The 18,472-nt window shown below is 46.8% G+C and overlaps 1 protein-coding gene across 4 annotated transcripts in view; it reads left to right on the top strand.

Annotated features, from left to right (window-relative positions):
* Window positions 1–18,472, top strand: part of CAMTA1 (calmodulin binding transcription activator 1) — a 237,269-nt gene that overhangs the window by 114,443 nt on the left and 104,354 nt on the right. For all 4 annotated transcript variants that reach the window (XM_053997329.1, XM_053997330.1, XM_053997327.1 and 1 more), the window contains exon 6: window positions 11,598–11,669. In XM_053997329.1, the coding sequence (XP_053853304.1) occupies window positions 11,598–11,669 (72 nt within the window). The remainder of the gene's footprint in view (window positions 1–11,597; window positions 11,670–18,472) is intronic.

The raw sequence follows: 18,472 nt of genomic DNA, 5'->3' as shown, positions 1-18,472 counted from the left end.
GAGAAGAAGGAATAGGTGAATAATTCAATTAATGTTCATCCTTAATACTGTATCATTATTTTTGAAGACTGCTCAGATAAGGAAGTTTTGAAGGGTTTGTGTTTTTTTACAGCTACCAATTATGAAATTTGGCATGAGAATGAAGCTGTGTGTTACATGAGTGGCTTCGGTGTGATGATGATTTATTGTCCACTTTTCCTTATGAAAGCCACTTGGTAAATTCCTTGTGATTTGTAAACCTACAGGCAGCGTATTGGATAGAGATGATGGATTGTGTGGCCGAGGGAACAGATTTCTGCCTGCCCGTGGGACTCATTTCTAATGACAGTTTTGTGGTGTCAGTGGGAGGTTGGGAAGCAAGCAGCCTAGAATTTTCTGTTTTCTTCTACTTTTCCTTGAATCTTGAACTTAGTTTCAGTAACAAGAGAAAATCTTGCTGTTCAGTTTTGTGCTGCAGCCAGTGCTCAGTCTCAGCAAAGCATTTTCTCTTGGCAGTGAACAAACACATGAGTGTCTGTCTGCACCTTTCTCTCAAATGCTGAAAAGTATCTGCTTACAAAAATGAAACAAACACTTTAAATTGGCATGTGTCATTGTGAATCTTCTTGTGATTTGTCAGCACTGTGAACCTCTGGACACTTTGAGTTACCCATGAGAGCACTGATCTCCTTTTGAGCTGGATTCAGCCAGTGAACATTTTAGAAAGTGTTTCAAGTTTCCATGTATGGGTCCAGGTTTTGTAAGAGGGGATTCCTTTCAAGGGATGGCATTTCACCATTTCAGTCTTGAAAAGAGCTGAAATAGTCAGTCATTTCATGGTCAAATGACATTTCAGTTCTTGTTCAGCACCATTCTCCAGCAGTTCTCTTTCCTGAGCCAGCTGTGTCCTTCTCTGCAGAAGGACAGAGGATTTCCAGGATGCTGCTTTCTACAGGAGCAGGGGACAGGGCTCAGAGCTGCTGTTCCACACCCCAAACACACCCCTGCTGTTTTGAGGGAAAACCATTTTTTCTGTTGACATCAGCAAAGCTGCACTTTGTAATTGCAATAAAGGAAAAAATTGTTTGGGATGAGCAAAATGCTGCTCTGCCATTGCCAGTAAAACACCCGGAAACCAGGAGGATGGAGAGAACAGACCTAAGGACATAAAGCGTGAATTGTCTCTTACGAGTCTCATGATCTTTTCTAATCACTGTCAGCCTTGAAGAAATGTTGTGAATGCTCTAATTGGCTGTGATGGGGAAGACAGAAGATTCCCTCTGCATGAGAAGAGGTGATGTACTAAAAATGATTCAGCGTTCTGTTTTGTCATATAGCTCATCAGCGCTGTCTTGCTTTTATTGAGAAAATATGCAGAACACACTTTAGAAGCAAAACTGTTGAATGTACTAGCTAATCACTTGACTTTCATTTGTCAGTGCTCTGTGACTGCCAGGTCTCCTTCTCTGTTCACTGCCACCTGAGGCCATGGGATGGTGGGACCCTGCAGCTGGAGGAGGCTGTGCTGGAGCCAGGCACTGCCCTGCTGCCATCATCACTCTCCACGCATTGAGGCCTGGGTGACCTCCAGTGATGCATTTGTGGGAGACTTTTCAACCCTCATGACCTCCTAAAGAATCAGCAATTCCACTCATGTCCTTTGTGAGCATTTTCAGCTTCTTAGCTAAAGAGTACAAAAGGTTGGAGGGGGGTGTGTGAGATCCCGTTAAGATTCATTTGTTTGAAGCGTTGCATCTAATTAATCAGCAAAGCCCCCCCAGGTCTGTTATTAGATGTTGATGACAAGTCAATTACAGTGAAAGTAAATCCCTTTGGGTCAGTTTGTGTGCAGGAGAAGTGGCAGTGACATCTCGAGGGGCTGCACCTTCACAGAGGTGTCTGGACACTGTGGTTGCAGCTGGGGAGCTGCAGGAGCAGGTACAGGGTCCTGGCACAGAGAACTCGAGGGTCTTGGGCCCAGGTGATGGCTGGTGTTCTGTACAGGGCAGGACTCCAGGTGTTTCTTGGAGGACAGTCCACTCAAAGGAGCTCAGGGACAGCTCTTGGCAGGGCAGCCCTGTAGCCTTTCTGCCCCAGGCAGAGTGACCCAAAAGGAAGGAGGAGTGGGATGGTCCAGACCCAAGGTCCATGATGCCACTGCCTCCTAGTCCCATTCCTGAAAGAATGCAAGTAACTCGTTGGCAATGTGTAGGCAGATCCTCTTTGGACAGCTGTACTTTGAATGCCAGTGATAGAAATCACCATTATTTTACAAGAAGAAGAAGAAGATTTGCTCTTAGCTTGACATCTCTGTTTCTACCCTCCAGAATGTCTTAGGGCATATGGGAGATATTTGCTTTTGTGTTTAGAGTTGTATTTTCCTTCCCCAGCTGTCTAAATGACATAACTGTTAAATAGCCCTCAAGAGCTCTTCAGAAGGCAAAGTCCCAGTGATAATGTCACTTCAGGTAAATCCCAGTGATAATGTCACCTCAGGTAGGCACCAGGAGGGACTCTGAGGTTCAGACACTGTTCATATGGAGAGTACCCCCATCTTGTGTATCTTGCCATAAAAGACCTTTTCCAATGTTCATTATCTGTCATGAAAATGAGCTTTCCCTTCTCCAATAAAAAATTAATACAAGTAAAACGTTGACCTTTCCACTGCTTATTGAACGTCAGAAACACTCAGCTGTTTGCTGCTGGTGAGCTTCAGTAAATTTTGGTGCCCTAATCTTGAGAAATTACTGTTTTTCTATTTGGGTTTTTGAGACAGAAATGAAATATTGATAAGTTGGTTGTAAGCTGTATAAACTTGGTATTTCTACAACAGCTTGTCTAGAAAGACATTCTTAAATGCCTGCTTACTGTAGCTCTTGCCATTGCTTGAGAGCAATAGTGAGGCTGTAAGGATTTTAAATCAGAATGGGAAGATTTAGTACTGGCATACATAATAATTTGGTTTAGGTTGTGTAAATGCTTTTTAATAAAGGGATTCTCTGGAAAGAGGTTTGAAAGTCAGGCCCTTCTGAGTTTTTTATGCACTTGGATTCAATTATCAGAATTCAGGAGCTACTGAAAACTTTAAATGGCTTCCTGAAATGGGAAGGGAAGCTTCCCATATCAGCTTCCACTGGAAGCTCCCTGTCTGGAGCACTCAGCCACTCCACAGCCCTGTGCTCTCTGCTCAGGCTGTGTGGAGCTGCAGTGGAACCATGCCACCTTTGCAAAGAGCCTGAAGTCAGGGGTGGACATGTGTTGGTCATTGAGTCACTCCCTGCAGCATCTACTGCTCTTAATTGTAAGCAAGTGGAGTAAAGAGAAGAGGACCCAGAACCTGAGCCCTTTGCAGTGTGGGATGTCTGCAGAGAGCTCCAGGGCTGATTTTGCCCAAGGGAGGTTGCCAAAAAAAGATCCCAGCAAAGGCTTCTTGTCCATTCCAGCACAAAATTAATCCAAGATAAAACTGCATGTATAATTAATAGCTCCCAAAAGGTCTCTTAGATATTTATATGTTTCCTATAAGTTGGATTTGTTAGACTTGTCCTTATTTGCCTGTGTCAGACAGACAGTGAACATGTCAGACAAACGTCCCTCACACGATCTGCTCATGCCCTGCATGCCCTGGGATTGTTCCAGATGAGGCTTGCTTCTATTGTGTGTCTGTAAAATACCATCTCAGCCTGCATTTCCCCAGGGCACTGTCACATTTTTTCTGGTTCCCCCATGCTGTAATGGTCTTTTTTCTTTCCCAAAAAAGAGAATTAGACAGACAATAATGAGGTTTCCCATTTGGGTGCAGCCTGCCCATGATGGCCACGGTGGAGTTTGCTGAGCTGGAGATGTGGTGCTGCTCTTGTCACAGCCTTTGTCAAGTTTCCACCAAGACCAGCTCAGTAATCCTTTTGTGCAAAGTTTCCCCAGATATAAAGGTATTTTGACCCCAACCTGTCTTCATTAGCCTCTTCCTGATCCGTTCAGTCTCAGCCCCCCAGCAGCTGAGGCAACCAACACAGACATTAATGGTTCATACAGCTTTGTATCTGATTTTCCATTGATGTTGTAGAAGACATGATTAAAGCCTTCAAGTAAAGTTGCAGCTAAATCCTTGTTATAGCCCACCCCATTATTTTTTTGTTCTCCTATTAGGATTTTAGGCATTTCTTTGACATTTTTATTGCCAGATTAGGAGGAAAATGCTTGACTTGTTTGCAGTGTTCTCATTATATTGTCTTTCTAACATTTCTAAAAGAGAATAAATATAAAATACTTCTGTGTATTGTGTCATATTTCAGTGTGACATTAATATGCTCCACGATTTTCCAGCTCACAGTTCTCACCGTGTGGTGACAGTCAGGAAGCTCTTGCACGGGGTGGCGTGGGGTGCCACGGGCTGAGGAGACTGGAGGGGTTGATGGTGTTTAGGGACTGAGGTAATGCCTGTCCTGTAGGTTGTTGTATCCCTCTGGAGAACCACCTGGGCAGTGTGGTTTAGAACACGGGCCTGTGGAGTCTGAGCAGACCTTTGCACCTCTTTTCCCCCTAATAATTGCTCACTCACATCAGGGATGTTGGGAATGCTCTTCCCTTACCTGAAAGTACGGGAGCCTGGCTCTCATGTGGAGCATGTGTCACCCAGATCTGCTCTCAGTGATCCCTTGCACACAGGTGTCATCAGATGGTCTGTCCACAGAGCTCGTGCTGCCCTGTTTGTACCCAGCTCCAAATGGGACACCTCCCTCCAGGGTGAGTCCCTTTGAGTTTAGCTAGTGGAGGTAAATGTGGGAATCCTTCCCAGTGAGAATTCCCATATCCTGCATACCTGGTTGAGCACAGCCTGCTTGGAGCTGTGTTACAGGGTTTTTTTGGGGTTTATCGTGTCATTCGCAGTATCTGCAAGAGCAGCTACAGGTAGTGCTCACACTGTGTGGCCTCTGTCCTACAAATCAGTGATTTCTGCTCAGCCTTGCTCCTACCCCTCACCTGAAATACCTCCCAGGTCTCCAGAAAACCCTGGAGATTGTTCTGGAGTATTCAAGCTAGTGACACAGCCAGACTGTGAGAGTCTTGGAGGTACAGGACAGCGATGGGCAGGACTAATGGGGAGTGGGATGCTGCAGGATGCCCAGGTGTGTTATCCTCATCAGCACCCTGCAGGGGGTTTCATGATTGCCAGTTTTTGGGTTCAGTTGGAGCGACATGGGTAGCAGGGAGTGAGGTGAGTAGTAGGAAGCCTTTTGTGTCAAATCAGGAGGTGGATATTTCATTACTAATTGGCCATGACTGCTGGCCCTAAGAAAATTCTGAGCTCTTGGAAAGCTCATAATCCCGTCAAGGATCCAGTGCACATTCCTGGATCAAGCTGCTCACGAGGGAAAGTGATGATGTTTTCCTCCTACATCTCACAACTTTGCCCCTATCCAGGCAGCATCCCTCCAGTACGCTTTTCACCCAGGCCAGGGTGATTAAGCACTTAAATTGATTAATCAAATTTCTTGTGATGAGAACTACTGTCATTCATTAATCTGAATGGGATTATAAATAAGAGCTGGCAGAGAAAGGAGACAAACATGTTGACAGATAGACCTGCTGCTTTGAATACAAATCACACCACTGCATCTGGAGGGTCTAAGCTCCTGGCAGCCTCGGGATAGCGCTTCCCTAAAGGTAAAATTAGGCTAAGATTAAAGTATCCCTGTATTAATAAAGAAATATGCATTTTTGAAGAGGCAGGCACTGCAGAGGGGGTGTGGGGATGCATACCAATGATCCTGCAGTGGGCTGGGCAATGGGTGTTGCTGCCTGTGGAAGCATCAGTCCCCATGTAGGTTGATTTCTGTCGTTAAGACAATGTCATTAGAGGATTCATTTCTAACAGTGAGAAACTTAAAACCTTGCAATCCTTGCAGAGACTTCAGAACCCCACAAAGGGAAAACAGGGTTTGAAAAAGAACCCATTAAACATTTAAATATTTCATTAAATATTGAACATTTCAAAAATTGCTTTCTAACAGTAGCAAGGGAAACAGAACAATATTTGTTAACAAAAGCCACCAGAAGTGACGAGGTCCTGCAATGCACAGGCTGTGTAACCTCTCCTCCCTTGATGAGCTGTCACAGGAGAGCCCTGGGCTCAAGTGTAGGAACTGATACCTGGGTATGGCTGCCAGTGGCATCGAGGGCATGTGGGGGGTTTGAAATGTGTCAGGAAAAGAAGTGACATTAGGATTAAGCCCGAAATGCCTGCACCAGGCTGAGCGCCTGCACAGCAGGCAGTGCCCAGGGCTGCACAGCGCTGTGCTGTGATGCCACAGCTGAAAAGTGAAGGGTCAGGTTCTCTGGGTTTTCCAACTGCCTAGAAATGTTAAGAATGTTTTTGGGATCTGCTGTCAGTACCAGGGACTCCTTGCCCAACCTGGCAAACTGCAAGCAATTGCTTAAGTTCTGTTGACATCGATAAAAGGCGAACCTTGCCAGCAGCGCGTCTCAGCCCAGGCTGAGATCTGAGCACGTGGTTTTGTGCTTTGCTGAATCAAAGTTACTATTTATGAACGTCAGAGGAAAATCCAAACCTGTCTAATATCTGTGTTTCTCCAAGATGATGAGTGAGAAAACACAGTTAGCAGTGTTTTGGTTTTGATTTGCAGTAGTAATGGGAAATTTTGGATGCATTCCTGTATTGTGACACTCCTTAAGTCAAAATAAGAGCTCTGGCGGCAGCCTTCTGGCCCTGGGGATTCCCCAGGATTCAGGCGTGGTTTCCCCTCCCTGTTTACTGCTTTAGAAAGCTGAACTGAGGCCAGTCTGCACGGGGGAATGATGAGAATCTCCTGTCGCCTCCCTGTCTGCTCGTGCCCTACCAGAGTTGTCACAACCCCCGTCACTCCTCCCCGGCTCCTCTCGCTGCTGCGGCAGGACGAGGGAGATGGATGGCACGTGGTGCTGGCATCCACTCAGGGGCTTTACAGCAGCACTTCGGCTTCTGTCGCTGCATCCTGATTCACGGAGTGGGCGGGAGCCGCCGCTGTCTCCCAGCTCCCGCAGCTGACAGGGGGGAGCCTCATCTGAGCTTTAAATGGATTTGGAATGTGGCTGTGGCTTCAGCATCCCTGTCCTGAAAGAAGGATCATGTTGCAAGATACCCCAGTCTCAGAAGGTGCTCACTTCAGGTCTGTTTGAGAAGAGAGGTGACATACACACACACAAATTTGAGGGGTTTCCCCAGTGGTTGCTAATTTGGTGGCCAAGAGACCCAGTTTTCAGCTGCCTCACTTTTCTGGCTGGGCTCTGCCCTCTCAAAGGATCAGCAGAGATTTCTGTGGGTGCTGGTTACAGAAACCACAGATGGACAATCGCTCCTACACGTAAAACAAATGTATCACTACAAATAGTTGACAAATTCTTCTGGTCATGATTTGTATGAAATACAGAGGAATTGGTTTCAGGAAGATTGGATGGCGTCTCTGCTGGGATATGGAAATGTTATTGAAAAGAATGAGATAGCAGTGATACCTGTAAGAACAGATCATGGAGATATCTGTGATAAAATCACAGAATAATTCTATATATCATGATAGGGATGGGAGAGTGGGGTTTGTCATTGCATTTTGACTGTATCACCAAAACACAGGTTGCTGCATTGAAGGATGCTCATCTGAGCACATACAGGCTGCTTTTCCACTTTCCCTTCCATGCCTGTGAATCCATATGTGCTGCTGCACGGCTGCAGCTCCTTTGCAGTGTGTGCTGGTTACAGCAGGCAAGGGTGAGAGCAGAGCATGGTTGGGCTCACACACAGCCACTGCTTCAGGAGACCTGTACCCTGTCACCAGGATGATGAGAGGAATGAAGCCAATGCCTCTCTTGGCTTTCCATGGAGGATTGATCCATGGCAGCAGAGCTGCTACTGCCAGCAGTGTGCTGCTCCCTCATGGAAATTGGTGAGGAAGCTCTGAAATGGTCAGTAATTACAGAGGGAGATCCCAGCAGCACGGGGGTGTACCAGGGAGCTGATCAGCTGCTGGGCTGAGCACGTGTTGCCCAATCCCACCACGGAGCCAGGAGCAGAGGGCACAGTCCTTTTCCCCAGTAACCTGCACAGATCCTGCTCCTGCTGTCCAGAGGCTGCTGGGGCATCGAAAGCTGAAGCCTTACCACCAGAAAATTACTCAAGTATATTTTAATAATGTACAGCCATAGGTGTTACGTGATTTGTTCTCTAAAGATTGATTTAGCTTCTTATTAAGGGAATTGGGAATTCAGTGTGAAAATCTGAACAAAATCTAGGCGGTTTTTAGGGTTTTTAAAATATCCACTAGTGTAACTCACCAGGGAGAAGAATTTCAAAGCCTGTCCAACCCTATCTTGAATTTTTGATTCTCCTGCTTTCTTATTTCCATTCCCAAGGTATGCTTGTTAAGAAAGAACACCTCAGCATTATTGTATTATTTTTAAATAAGCCACAATCACTTTAAGGAGCTCAGGATAAAAAAAATCCACTAATAATTTGATTTTGTGTTCCTCCCCCCTCCCTTCTTCCAGTTTTCAGAAGTTTGGTAATGCCAAATGTGCACTGCATACAAATGGCAGGGCGGGCAGCTGTAATTGCACACTCTCCCCTGCTACTCAGGGAAGGCCTTTCCTCTTTAATTACCCTGGAACTGTAAAGGGATGAGCTGCAGCAGAGCTGGCAGGGCCAGGCCCTCCAGCAGCAGTGTGGGGGCTGCTCAGAAGGTGCCTGTAGCTGGTTCCTGGGGCAATGTGGGGGTCTCATCCTGGGGAGCTGCGCAGGAGGGATCCCCCACGGTGGCAGGACACGGTGTGTGCTCAGGGCATCCTTGGCCACACGCACAGGGTCATCTCCAGGGACAAGGACACACTCCCTGACGGGTGATGGGACACAGGGCCACCACCATGGGCGCCCAGCAGCAGGTCACAGCACTCCCACAGCCGGGTGTCCCTCGGCTGCTGCTGCTCAGGGCTCCTCTGGGCTCAGGCTGATGCCAGCCCCTGTGTGTTCTCCACACAGCAGTCAATGAGCTGCCGAGGTGGCGTTCCTCCTCACACTGCTCAGAAATGCCTTTTCTCTTCTCCTGGAGATTTTGTAAACTTAAAAGAGAATAATGAAAAAAAAATGTTCTCCTCTGTCCAGCCCATTAATTCAGCCTGCTCAGGACAGAATTAACCTTGGCAAGCCTTGCAGAGGAGAGAGTCGTTCTAACCTTAAAAATCTGCTGATTAAAGCTGGTTTCTGGAATTCGATTTCACTTAATGCATTGGCTGAGTGCCCAGCCTGGCATTAACATCTCCACAGACACACAGGCCTCTGCAGCTTTTACCTTCCCACTAAAAAATAATTAAAAAAAAATAAAAGAAAACACAGCTAATGAAACCCTCTTTGCCTGTTTTGAGCAAGAATTCATTTTAAAGGCTGCTTTAGCCAAAGGTATTACTTCTGCCCTTGTTGTCTGTCTGCTCTGGCCAGGCAGGGTGGTAATTCCACTCTCCTCATTAGTTGCAGAGAGGTGTGGAGCAGGCTGGTAGCTCAGCAGCCCTGGGCCATCCCTGGACCAAAAGCAGGGGTCAGCAGATCCAAGTGTAGGAATATCCTACACCCACCTCCCCACAACCCCCACGTGCTGAGCTGCAGATTTTGTGTCGCCCACAGCGCTTAACCCATTAATCTTGAAAATCCTCCAAAACAATGACACAGAGGTTTCCTAGGTTTCTATTTATATCCTCAACTTTTTCTTACGCCTTTGTACTCAAAAATTAATGTAGTTTTTATTGCTGTCATCACTCATTTTGCCTGCACTCCACGTGCTGGGCTCCCAGGGTCTGTGTCACCCCTGCAGTGTTTCTCTGCTGCTGTGGTACCTCTCCGTGCCTGTGGGGACAGTCCCTGCTGTCTCTTCAAGGCCAGAAGACTGCTCAGTGTGTGGGTCTCCTTTATCCCAGCTGCCCAGGTTAGGACATCCAGCCTCAAAACATCCATCCAGAGTCAGATTCCCATGTCCTGCTGCCATGGAGGAAAAAAAAAAGGAAAGAAAAATTTAAGAAATCCCTTCTGTGTTCTGTGTGCTTTTTGAATTCTGTGAGCTGTTAGGATTTTTTTAATGGTTTGCTGAAATGTTGAGAACCAGTTTCAAGAAGGTGGGAGGCTTTTGTGTGATTCATTATTGACAGCTCTAGAATTATCTGCGAGACAGCTCTGGAGAGGGAGGGCAGCGCTCCTGCCTGCTGTGCACCACGAGCTGCACAGAGCCCAGCGCTGGGTTTTGTTTTAATCAGGGCAAAGTTTCGATCCACTCCACAGCAAATTGGGGTGGGAAGCAAATCAGGGGGTGCTGGAATAGATTGATACACATCTCACAAGGCGCTGTGGATGGCCCTGGCTGCTGTGAAGGCTGCTCCAGCAGCTCCAGACCAGCTTTCCCATCCTCACTGGGAAGCAGGTTGGACAGGGAGATGCTGCACATCTCAAGCTGCTTTCTGGAGTGGGGGGACCAGCTCTGAGTCAGCAGAAGTGAACACTGCAGACCTTTCCATGCAGCCCCCAGTACTCTGTGCAGGAGTCACTGTCAGGGCAGCTGTTCCCCAACCCTCGGGAGGGATTTAAATGTTAAGCTTTTCTTTGGATTATTTTCTGCAGGGCTTTTTTCCTCCTCTGTTTTTCCTCCCTGCATTTCAGTGTGTAGAATGTACCCTTGACACATTTTAAAAACATTATTAATCTTTGTCATTCGTGTTTTAAAAATAACTTGGTGATAGCAGCCAGTCCTTAAATCCTGTTTAATTCAGGCTGACCTTGTGAGCAGTGATCCTGGGGAGGGGGGACTGCTGCCCCCTCCCATGTGCTCACTGAGTGCACATGTCCAGCAGCACGGGCACCCCTCTGCGCTCGGGATCTTTGCAATTAAAACCAGTTCTGTGGGTTTGGGTTGGCACTGGGCTTGGTTTCCAACCAAAAAGTTCTAACATACTGGAAATATGGGGTTTTGTCCTGCAGAAAGAATTCCTCGGCCTTGCTGATTTCAGTTAATCAGTGAAGCAGAATTCATTAAAAAAACCCCAAAAAAGCAAAAAAAACAACAACAACAACAAAAAAAAAAAAAAAAAAAAGAAAAAGAAAAAGAAAAGAATCAAACTACATTTTGTCCTTTTGCTGTCTAAAATATCTGACAGCAATTTTTTCAGTTTACAAACACAACATTTTCAGTTGAAATACCTAGGAGATAAACCATGGGAAAAGAGATGAATGTGTTGTATTTGCCAAAAAATCAAAATACCATGGAGCAAAGATTCAAAGGCAGCCCCCAGACCAGCCCTGTCTGTGTCGTGGTGCTGAGCACCACGGGAGCCCTTGCTGGCTCTGGCCACTCCTTGGGTGGAGGTAGCACGGCAGGGATTGTTAGGGACAGGCTTCTGTGACCTGTAGCAAAGCTTACAGTGCCTACACCAGGGTGCCACAGTGCTGTGCTGTGTATCACCAGCCCCAGACCAAGGGCAGAGCATTGTCCTCCATCTGTGGGTCACGCTGCTGCCCTGTCCCCAGTGCAGCCTCTTGGGATGGTTCCTCCACTAACCTGACTCTGCTTTCTCTCTTTTTGTGTCCCCAGTGCCTGTATGGCTGCTATGTCCATTCTTCCATCATCCCCACGTTTCACAGAAGGTGCTACTGGCTTCTGCAGGTAGGATGACAACGAGTTCTCTCTCTGGGGTCACCTGGTCAAGCTGCTGCAGCCACGTTCAGCTGCTGCTGGGGGGGAGTCAGCATCCTGTGTTTTACTGTCTGGGGGATTTTGTTTGTCTGAAAGGGAATTGGGTCTTAGTTGTATGTCTCTGGAGGGATTATACATTTTCTCTAGCAGTATGGAGCTGATGCCAGCTCCTGTGTTCTCTAAGCATGGAATTGGCTCAAGTGAGACTTTGTGAAGGTTTCTGGTTGTGTAGTTCCATCCTGAAGCAAGGCAAGAGCCAGAGAAATGAATGCTGCACAGGCATACTGTGGTGTGGGAGAGATATCAGCCATGGGCTGTGCTTGACTTTGAAGAGAACCCAGGGGCCGTGTTTGAATTTGGGGTGAACCTTGGAGCTGGCCCTGCACTGGATCTGCTTTCCTCCAGTGAGATATTCAGTTTCCAGGGAGCATTTGAAGTCACTCAAAGATTTTTCTTCTGGCTGTTGTGGGAACAGCAAAATCCCAGGAGGAGTCAAGCCAAATTTTCTTCTTATTTACACAGGGTTTGGGCAGCTCCTCTGGGGCTGTGGGGGTGTGTGAAGGATCTCATGTGGGAGTTTGCCCGGGAGGTGTTTGCTGACCCCACCTTTGAGGAGCTGTTCACATTCTTGACTGGTTACCATGGTGTACAAAGTGGAAGTAATTTGTTTTCTTTCATTATGAAATGGCACTTGACACATACTGTAAAAATATTGTTTTAAAGATTAAACTCCCATGGTCCTGAAAACAAACAAGTGTGAGGAAAGTGACATCTGTTTCTAGAAGCAAATGGAAAATAATTGCTGTTTCTCCCTGGTTTTGCAATTGCACTTCCATATTAAAAAAGAAGGCACTGCTGCTGTCAGTGGGGCAGGACAGACCCCTTACAACCCACAGAGGATGGTGCCCACACCATGGACATAAACAAAGGAAACACACACCATATGTCACCCTCCTCTGTGATATCTGTGTGTTCTCAGCTCCATTTGCATCTGTGGCATATAAATACTGTGTGCAAGGAAAGAGGAGATGCTTGGCTGCAGTGGTGGGAGCAGCACTGCACCTCGCAGAGGAGAATTGTGGCTCCTCTGAAAACACAGCGTGACTGCATCGATCCTGTTCTCTTACGCCTGCCCAGGCTGTGCTTGTCCTCCTCGAGAGCTCCTGGCCCCACAGGTCACCTCTCCTCTCTTCATTTTCGAGCTTTGTATTACTTTTTCTCATTGTGATGTGCTCCCTAGAAGTGCTGCTGGCCCTGGCTGCTGTGGCACTTAGCCAGCATCTCCCTGATGTGCACTGCAGCACTGTAGGATCTCTGAGCTGTTCCCCAGGGTCTGGCTCTTCACGTTCACAGGGCGTGCATCAATGTTTAGTCATTTTCTTTGCTCTGGTAATCACTTTTTTTCAAGAGGATGGGAAGTACATTTCTTAGAAGCCTATTTATAAAATGTGCTGCAGGACATCTCACTGTGGCTGTGGTAGACTGGTATTCCTCAACAAGGACATGCTGTGCCTTCGCTGTGGGAGGAAGAGGGGTCTGTGATTCATGGCAGCATCTCCAGGCATAAACGGGCATCCTTCAGTCATGCGCTCAAGGTTATGCAGCCGGCAGAAAGGAGCTGGCCAAGAATAGATGACACTTCCCTATCGTCTGCACAGTGTTTGTGTTCAGCTCCATGGTGAATTCAGGAGCAGTGACACCAGAGAGACAGAAGGTGTTTTGTGCATCTCCTTCAGAAGCTTTCACTTCAACAGCCCTGGTAGATGAGTTTGATATTCAAAAATAGGTATAGCCAGGGCAATGTTAATCTCCAGCAATGTGTTTGGCTTTATAGTTCACCAAGGTACATGTGTGACTTTCCCTTTTTTTGGGGAGACATTCAGCTCCTTCCTGGGACTCTCTCTGTGCTCTCTCTGTGCAGTGTCTGGTCAATGGGGAGTAAATACAATTAGTCTGCGATGCCATCTATGTTTTATGGGATGATCTTCCTCCAAATCCTACTGTCAGGTTAGATATCGATTAAAAATCCCCACACAAATGTTTGTGATCTTTTCTACCTCACATTTTCAGCGTAAAGGCCAGGACTCAAACCAGCCACAGGGACTCACAACCTTTCTCATGCACGGTGTCGTAGCCATTAATTATATGGTGATATCCAATTTCTTAAACAACTTTTTGTTGTCATTTATGATTGACATGATGGGCCTGCTCCCTGCAGACTGGTCAGAGGCATGAGAAATGAGAGCCAATCATCTGGAGCAGCATGATTCAGTTTTCTGGGTCTCTGCTGGAAGTTCTTAGGCTGTTGGCAGAGACCATGGTGCTGGCAGCTGTGGCTGGGGTCTGCTGCATGGGGCCTCCACCTCCTCTCTCTTCTGAAGGGGTTTCACATTTTTGAGACATTTCAAGCTTTCTTGATAACGGATTTTAAGTGCTGCCTTACCCCAAAGACCTTTAATACTTGTAATAGGTGCTGTAATTGCCAAGCCAGCATTGACATGTTCCTGCTGGACATGGTCCAGACCTGGGCACTGGCAGCCTCTTGCATGGATGCTCTCTTGGCCACTCACTCTTGGGCCTGAATGAAGAAAGCATGCCCAAGGTGGTGGTTTCCTACATTTGGTTCTCATATTTTTCTTTTGATTATGTGATCTCTAGAAATAGGAGATCATGCTGAGTGACACAGGCAGAGAAGAAGATGGGGATGAGGACATGGGTGGCCTCTTCACAGGTTGCTGGGGAAGACATCTCAGTAGAACTTCAGTTTTTTATTGTTTTACATTATCTGTTCACTTGTGAGAAGATGCAGAGCCTTGGCTGTCCACAGTTCACTGAGCATGGAGCAGAGCTGCTGAAACCTTTTCTGAGATGGGGGTGGTGGCAGGTCCTGGCCTCCTGCAGAGGCTGTGGCACAGCTGTGACTTCAGTGCATTGGTTTGTCACTGGCAGGACTCAGCCTGCCCATGTTAGACCTTCAGCACAGTACCAGATTTTGTGTCATTGGAAAAAGAAGAAGAAATCCCCCTGTTTGTACTTGTACTGACTAATGGAGGGAAAATGTGGATTCTCAGACATGGACGATTTTCAAACATTGGCACAGCTGAGCAGGGAGATGCAGCATTCCCTTCTGTGTGTTGGAAATTGGCACCCCAGGAACTGAAAATTACCCTGGCTGCCAGGCTTCTGGGCAGGCTGCTGCTTGCCAGGGTTACAGAGGCAGGCTTTCCTTCACCCCTGCACTGTGATGGGCTCTTTGCTCACTCCCACTCCTGTGCTGCACAGCTGGAGATGCTGAGCTCATTAGGTGCTCATTGTGTTCCACCTGTAGCAGATACTGATGTCTCCTTTAGTGCTGGTGTTCAGGTGCTATGGGGATGGGAGGAAATACATATTTTAAAAGTGTTGCCCTTTTTCTTAAATAAGAAGTACAAAACTGTGCTATAGGATCATGCTAAAAACTTGTAAATTTAGACCTCTTGGCCAGTCAAACAAATTAAGACTAACAAGCCTTGGAGAGAAGTGGCAGAGAGCTGTTTCACGTTGCACAGCGTTAACTGCTGACTGAATAATTCAGAATTGGTGCAGAAGAGTGTCAGTGGCACTGTTCTGGCAGGTGAGCCAAGGAAGCAGAATGGGATGCAGGCTGAGCTAGGCAGGCACAGGGACACACCAGAGCTCCACAGAGCCCTGTTGTAAATCCAGTGTTTGCAGTAATTGCTGAAATGTGATAATCCAGTTCTCTGGGAGCCTAGGGGAAAACTGCATTTCATCTTTATTGCTCCCACACTCACAGGATGCTCCCAGCAGCCATGAAAGTCATGGAATACTTTTCTGTAGGGTAGGAAATGGCAGGAGAAGGTCAGGGACATCAGCAGTCATGCCAGGTGTAATATCCAGGCAGGATGTCTGTCACAGAAGGAGCAAATGGGAGATGCTGAGGGGGCACTGGTGGTGGGCAGTATTTGGGTAGTGGTCTTTAATTACTGTTCCTGCAGTTCTGTGTGCACCAGCTGTGCTTTGCAGAGTATGTGTAAGCACTGATTGAATGTCAGAGGCTTTTGCAATAGTCTCTCTTTACTCCGTTTTTTCCTGAATTCTTCCTTCTGGATACACTTGAATATTCAGCAGTTTGTTACTATGAATGTCTGCATTGATGCTTGATGCCCCCTGAGTGTGTTCCTTTCCTAAAATACATCTTGTCTGAAAGCTGTGGGCAGAAAATATCAAGACCTAAAACTCATTTAAAATGTTCTACATGACATCTGTCACTGTCCTGCATAAATTTAGTGTTTGTTCTATATTTTTTTTTTGCCTTGGTTTTCCATTATGCCCTAAACAAGAGGAAGCCATTCCCATTTATTTTTGATAGCACCCCGTCAGAGTAGCATTTCCCTCTCTGATCACTTGTGCTGTGCTGTGTCAGCAGCATCTCCTGTGTCCCTGGCTGGATCAGCGACAGACAGCTTGAGGATTTGGGGCTTTTTCAACATAAATTGGAAGCATTACAATCTCATAAAATTTCTCAAGACTTTTGCTTAGTAATGGGTTTTTATTTTTCATTTGGGTGAAATAAAAGTGGCTGGGCAATAAAGCACAGAGAATGCTGTGCTGCACGTGGGCACTTAGCTGGGTCCTGTGTGTTGGGGAGTGGGGTGTGAGCAAGGTGTTGGCACAATGAGCCTGTGCATTTCTGCTAACAGGATTATAAACTGTTGCTGCTATGCTGGCACCCATTCCCAAAGTGTGTTTTAGCCTGTGTGATGAAATTAAATGGTATAGAAGTACAGCAGAGCATGGGCTGTGGTACCAAACCACCTCCAGTGTGGCTGCACCTCCCAAGCATGGTCTGGATACAGGTGGGTGTTCACAGAGCAGACTTGTGGCTCCTGTTCCCAGTGCCCTGCGTGCATGTGAAGCTGTGCTGGAGAGGAGACTGTGTGTGGGGAGACCAAACAGCAGTTCCAGGTGAGCAGAATGGTCCCCTGTGTTGATTTAGCTCTGAGCTGCAGCAGCAGAGGTGCTTTTGGTACCAGACGTTGGCAGGATGCAGCAGTCAGTCCTCTTGTGTTATCACTTGGCTTCACGATGCACAAGCATTTTCAGAGGATGAGGAAGTTGTGGATACCCTTTTTGTGCTTCCTTAACATGCCTTTGACTTGATCTCTCTGAAGGATGCTTTCTTCTTTCCCTCCTTTCATCTTCTCACCAGCTCTCCTGAAGGCACTGTGCTCATTGCTGTGTCCCTGCTGCTGTGCAGTCACTGGAACAACCATGTCTCAAGATTTCCCATCATGTTTTTCAGGGTTCATTAAAGATCTGAAATACTCATGGAATTGGTGGAGCTGTGCAAAAATTATTGCTCAGTCCAACTGAAATTCCAAGGGTTCTATGAACTCTTTTGTAATAATTTCCAGTTTCATTATTTTGATTTTTCTTTTTTTTTTTTCTTTTTTGTCGCATGCCTAACATACTGACTCTTGAAAGAGAATTTCAGAGAAACTATATAAGAGAAGCAAAGGGTCCTGTGCATCATGCTCCCAAGCACCCTGTGGAGTGACACAGAGAGCACAGCTTGTGTGCTGCTGGAGGAAGGACAAACCCTGGGGCTGTATTTGTTGGGACAGCCATGTGCATTTGCAGCCATCCTCTCACGCAAGATGGTGAAAATAAATCAGGATGTTGCTTCCAGGAGAAACATTTTCCATGACAGAAATGTACAGTAGATAACACTGAGCTGTGGCTTGGGCTGGACTGTGCCTGGATCTGCCTGGATCCCAAGGACTGCAGGGTGGGTGAAGTGGGGCTGCGAGAGCAGCAGCACGAACCCTCTGCTGATGTTCCAGTGAAGGGGAGGCAAAGAGGATTACAAATGAACTGGTGTGTCAAAGGCTGGAAATGTTTTAGCAGGAGTGCTTTATCTTTTGTAATGTTTTTATAAATTATTTATTAATGCACTTGCTGCATTTTCCTGAGGAATTGGGTGGAAGAGCAGAATGTATAGACGGCAGACTATATTCCAGAAGAAAGACGCCTGTGATTAAAAAACAATTTCCAGCCCTTTCAAACACATAACTTTATTTTAGACAAGCAGGCTTCTATTTTTGTACCGCTCTCCACCATTTTAAAGAAAATCCCGGATTTGTTCCCTAGATATATGAGGAGACTGACGTTAATGCGAGCAAACTAAAAAGCAGTCAGAGTGCTTTAGTTGTTGCTTAAATAATCTGTTGTCATTTATAGAAGAGATGCATTTCCCAAACTGCTGGGGGATGTGCCTGGGTTGCTGATCAAGAGAAGTTCTGGCAGGGGCGACAGAGAAAAGGCCAAAACATGTCCAGCTCCCACAGAAAGGAAACAGGTTTGGTGCTTTCAGCTCTTGGTGGAAATAATGCCCCGTTTGCCCTGGCTGCTTGACCCAGGGGAGGGAAAGCATTGGCTCTGTCCCTCCTTGTGGTCTGCAGCCTATCATGCACCATAGCATGTCTGGGGGGCAGCCACAGAGGGCCTTCTTGTGCCTCATCCAGCAGCTCAGCGTGAACAGGAGCTCCTGCCTTAACCTAAAATGAGTTTTGCCCCTGTGGCTGCAAAGGGACCCAACAGCAGGGGTGGGTCAGGGGCCCTGTGAGAAGCCTGCTGTCAGTGGGGAACATCAGCATCTCAGCAGGGACACCAAGAAGTGACACCACTGGCAGGATTACTTTTGCTTCAGCGCCCACCCCTGTGTTCTCCTGGGAAGACCCCACAGAGTGGGACTGTCATCCCTGTGATTCTGC

This window comes from Vidua macroura, chromosome 23 (genome assembly GCF_024509145.1).
Source record: "Vidua macroura isolate BioBank_ID:100142 chromosome 23, ASM2450914v1, whole genome shotgun sequence".
NCBI classification, from domain to species: domain Eukaryota; kingdom Metazoa; phylum Chordata; class Aves; order Passeriformes; family Viduidae; genus Vidua; species Vidua macroura.
This window is presented reverse-complemented; position numbering and strand designations above follow the sequence as displayed.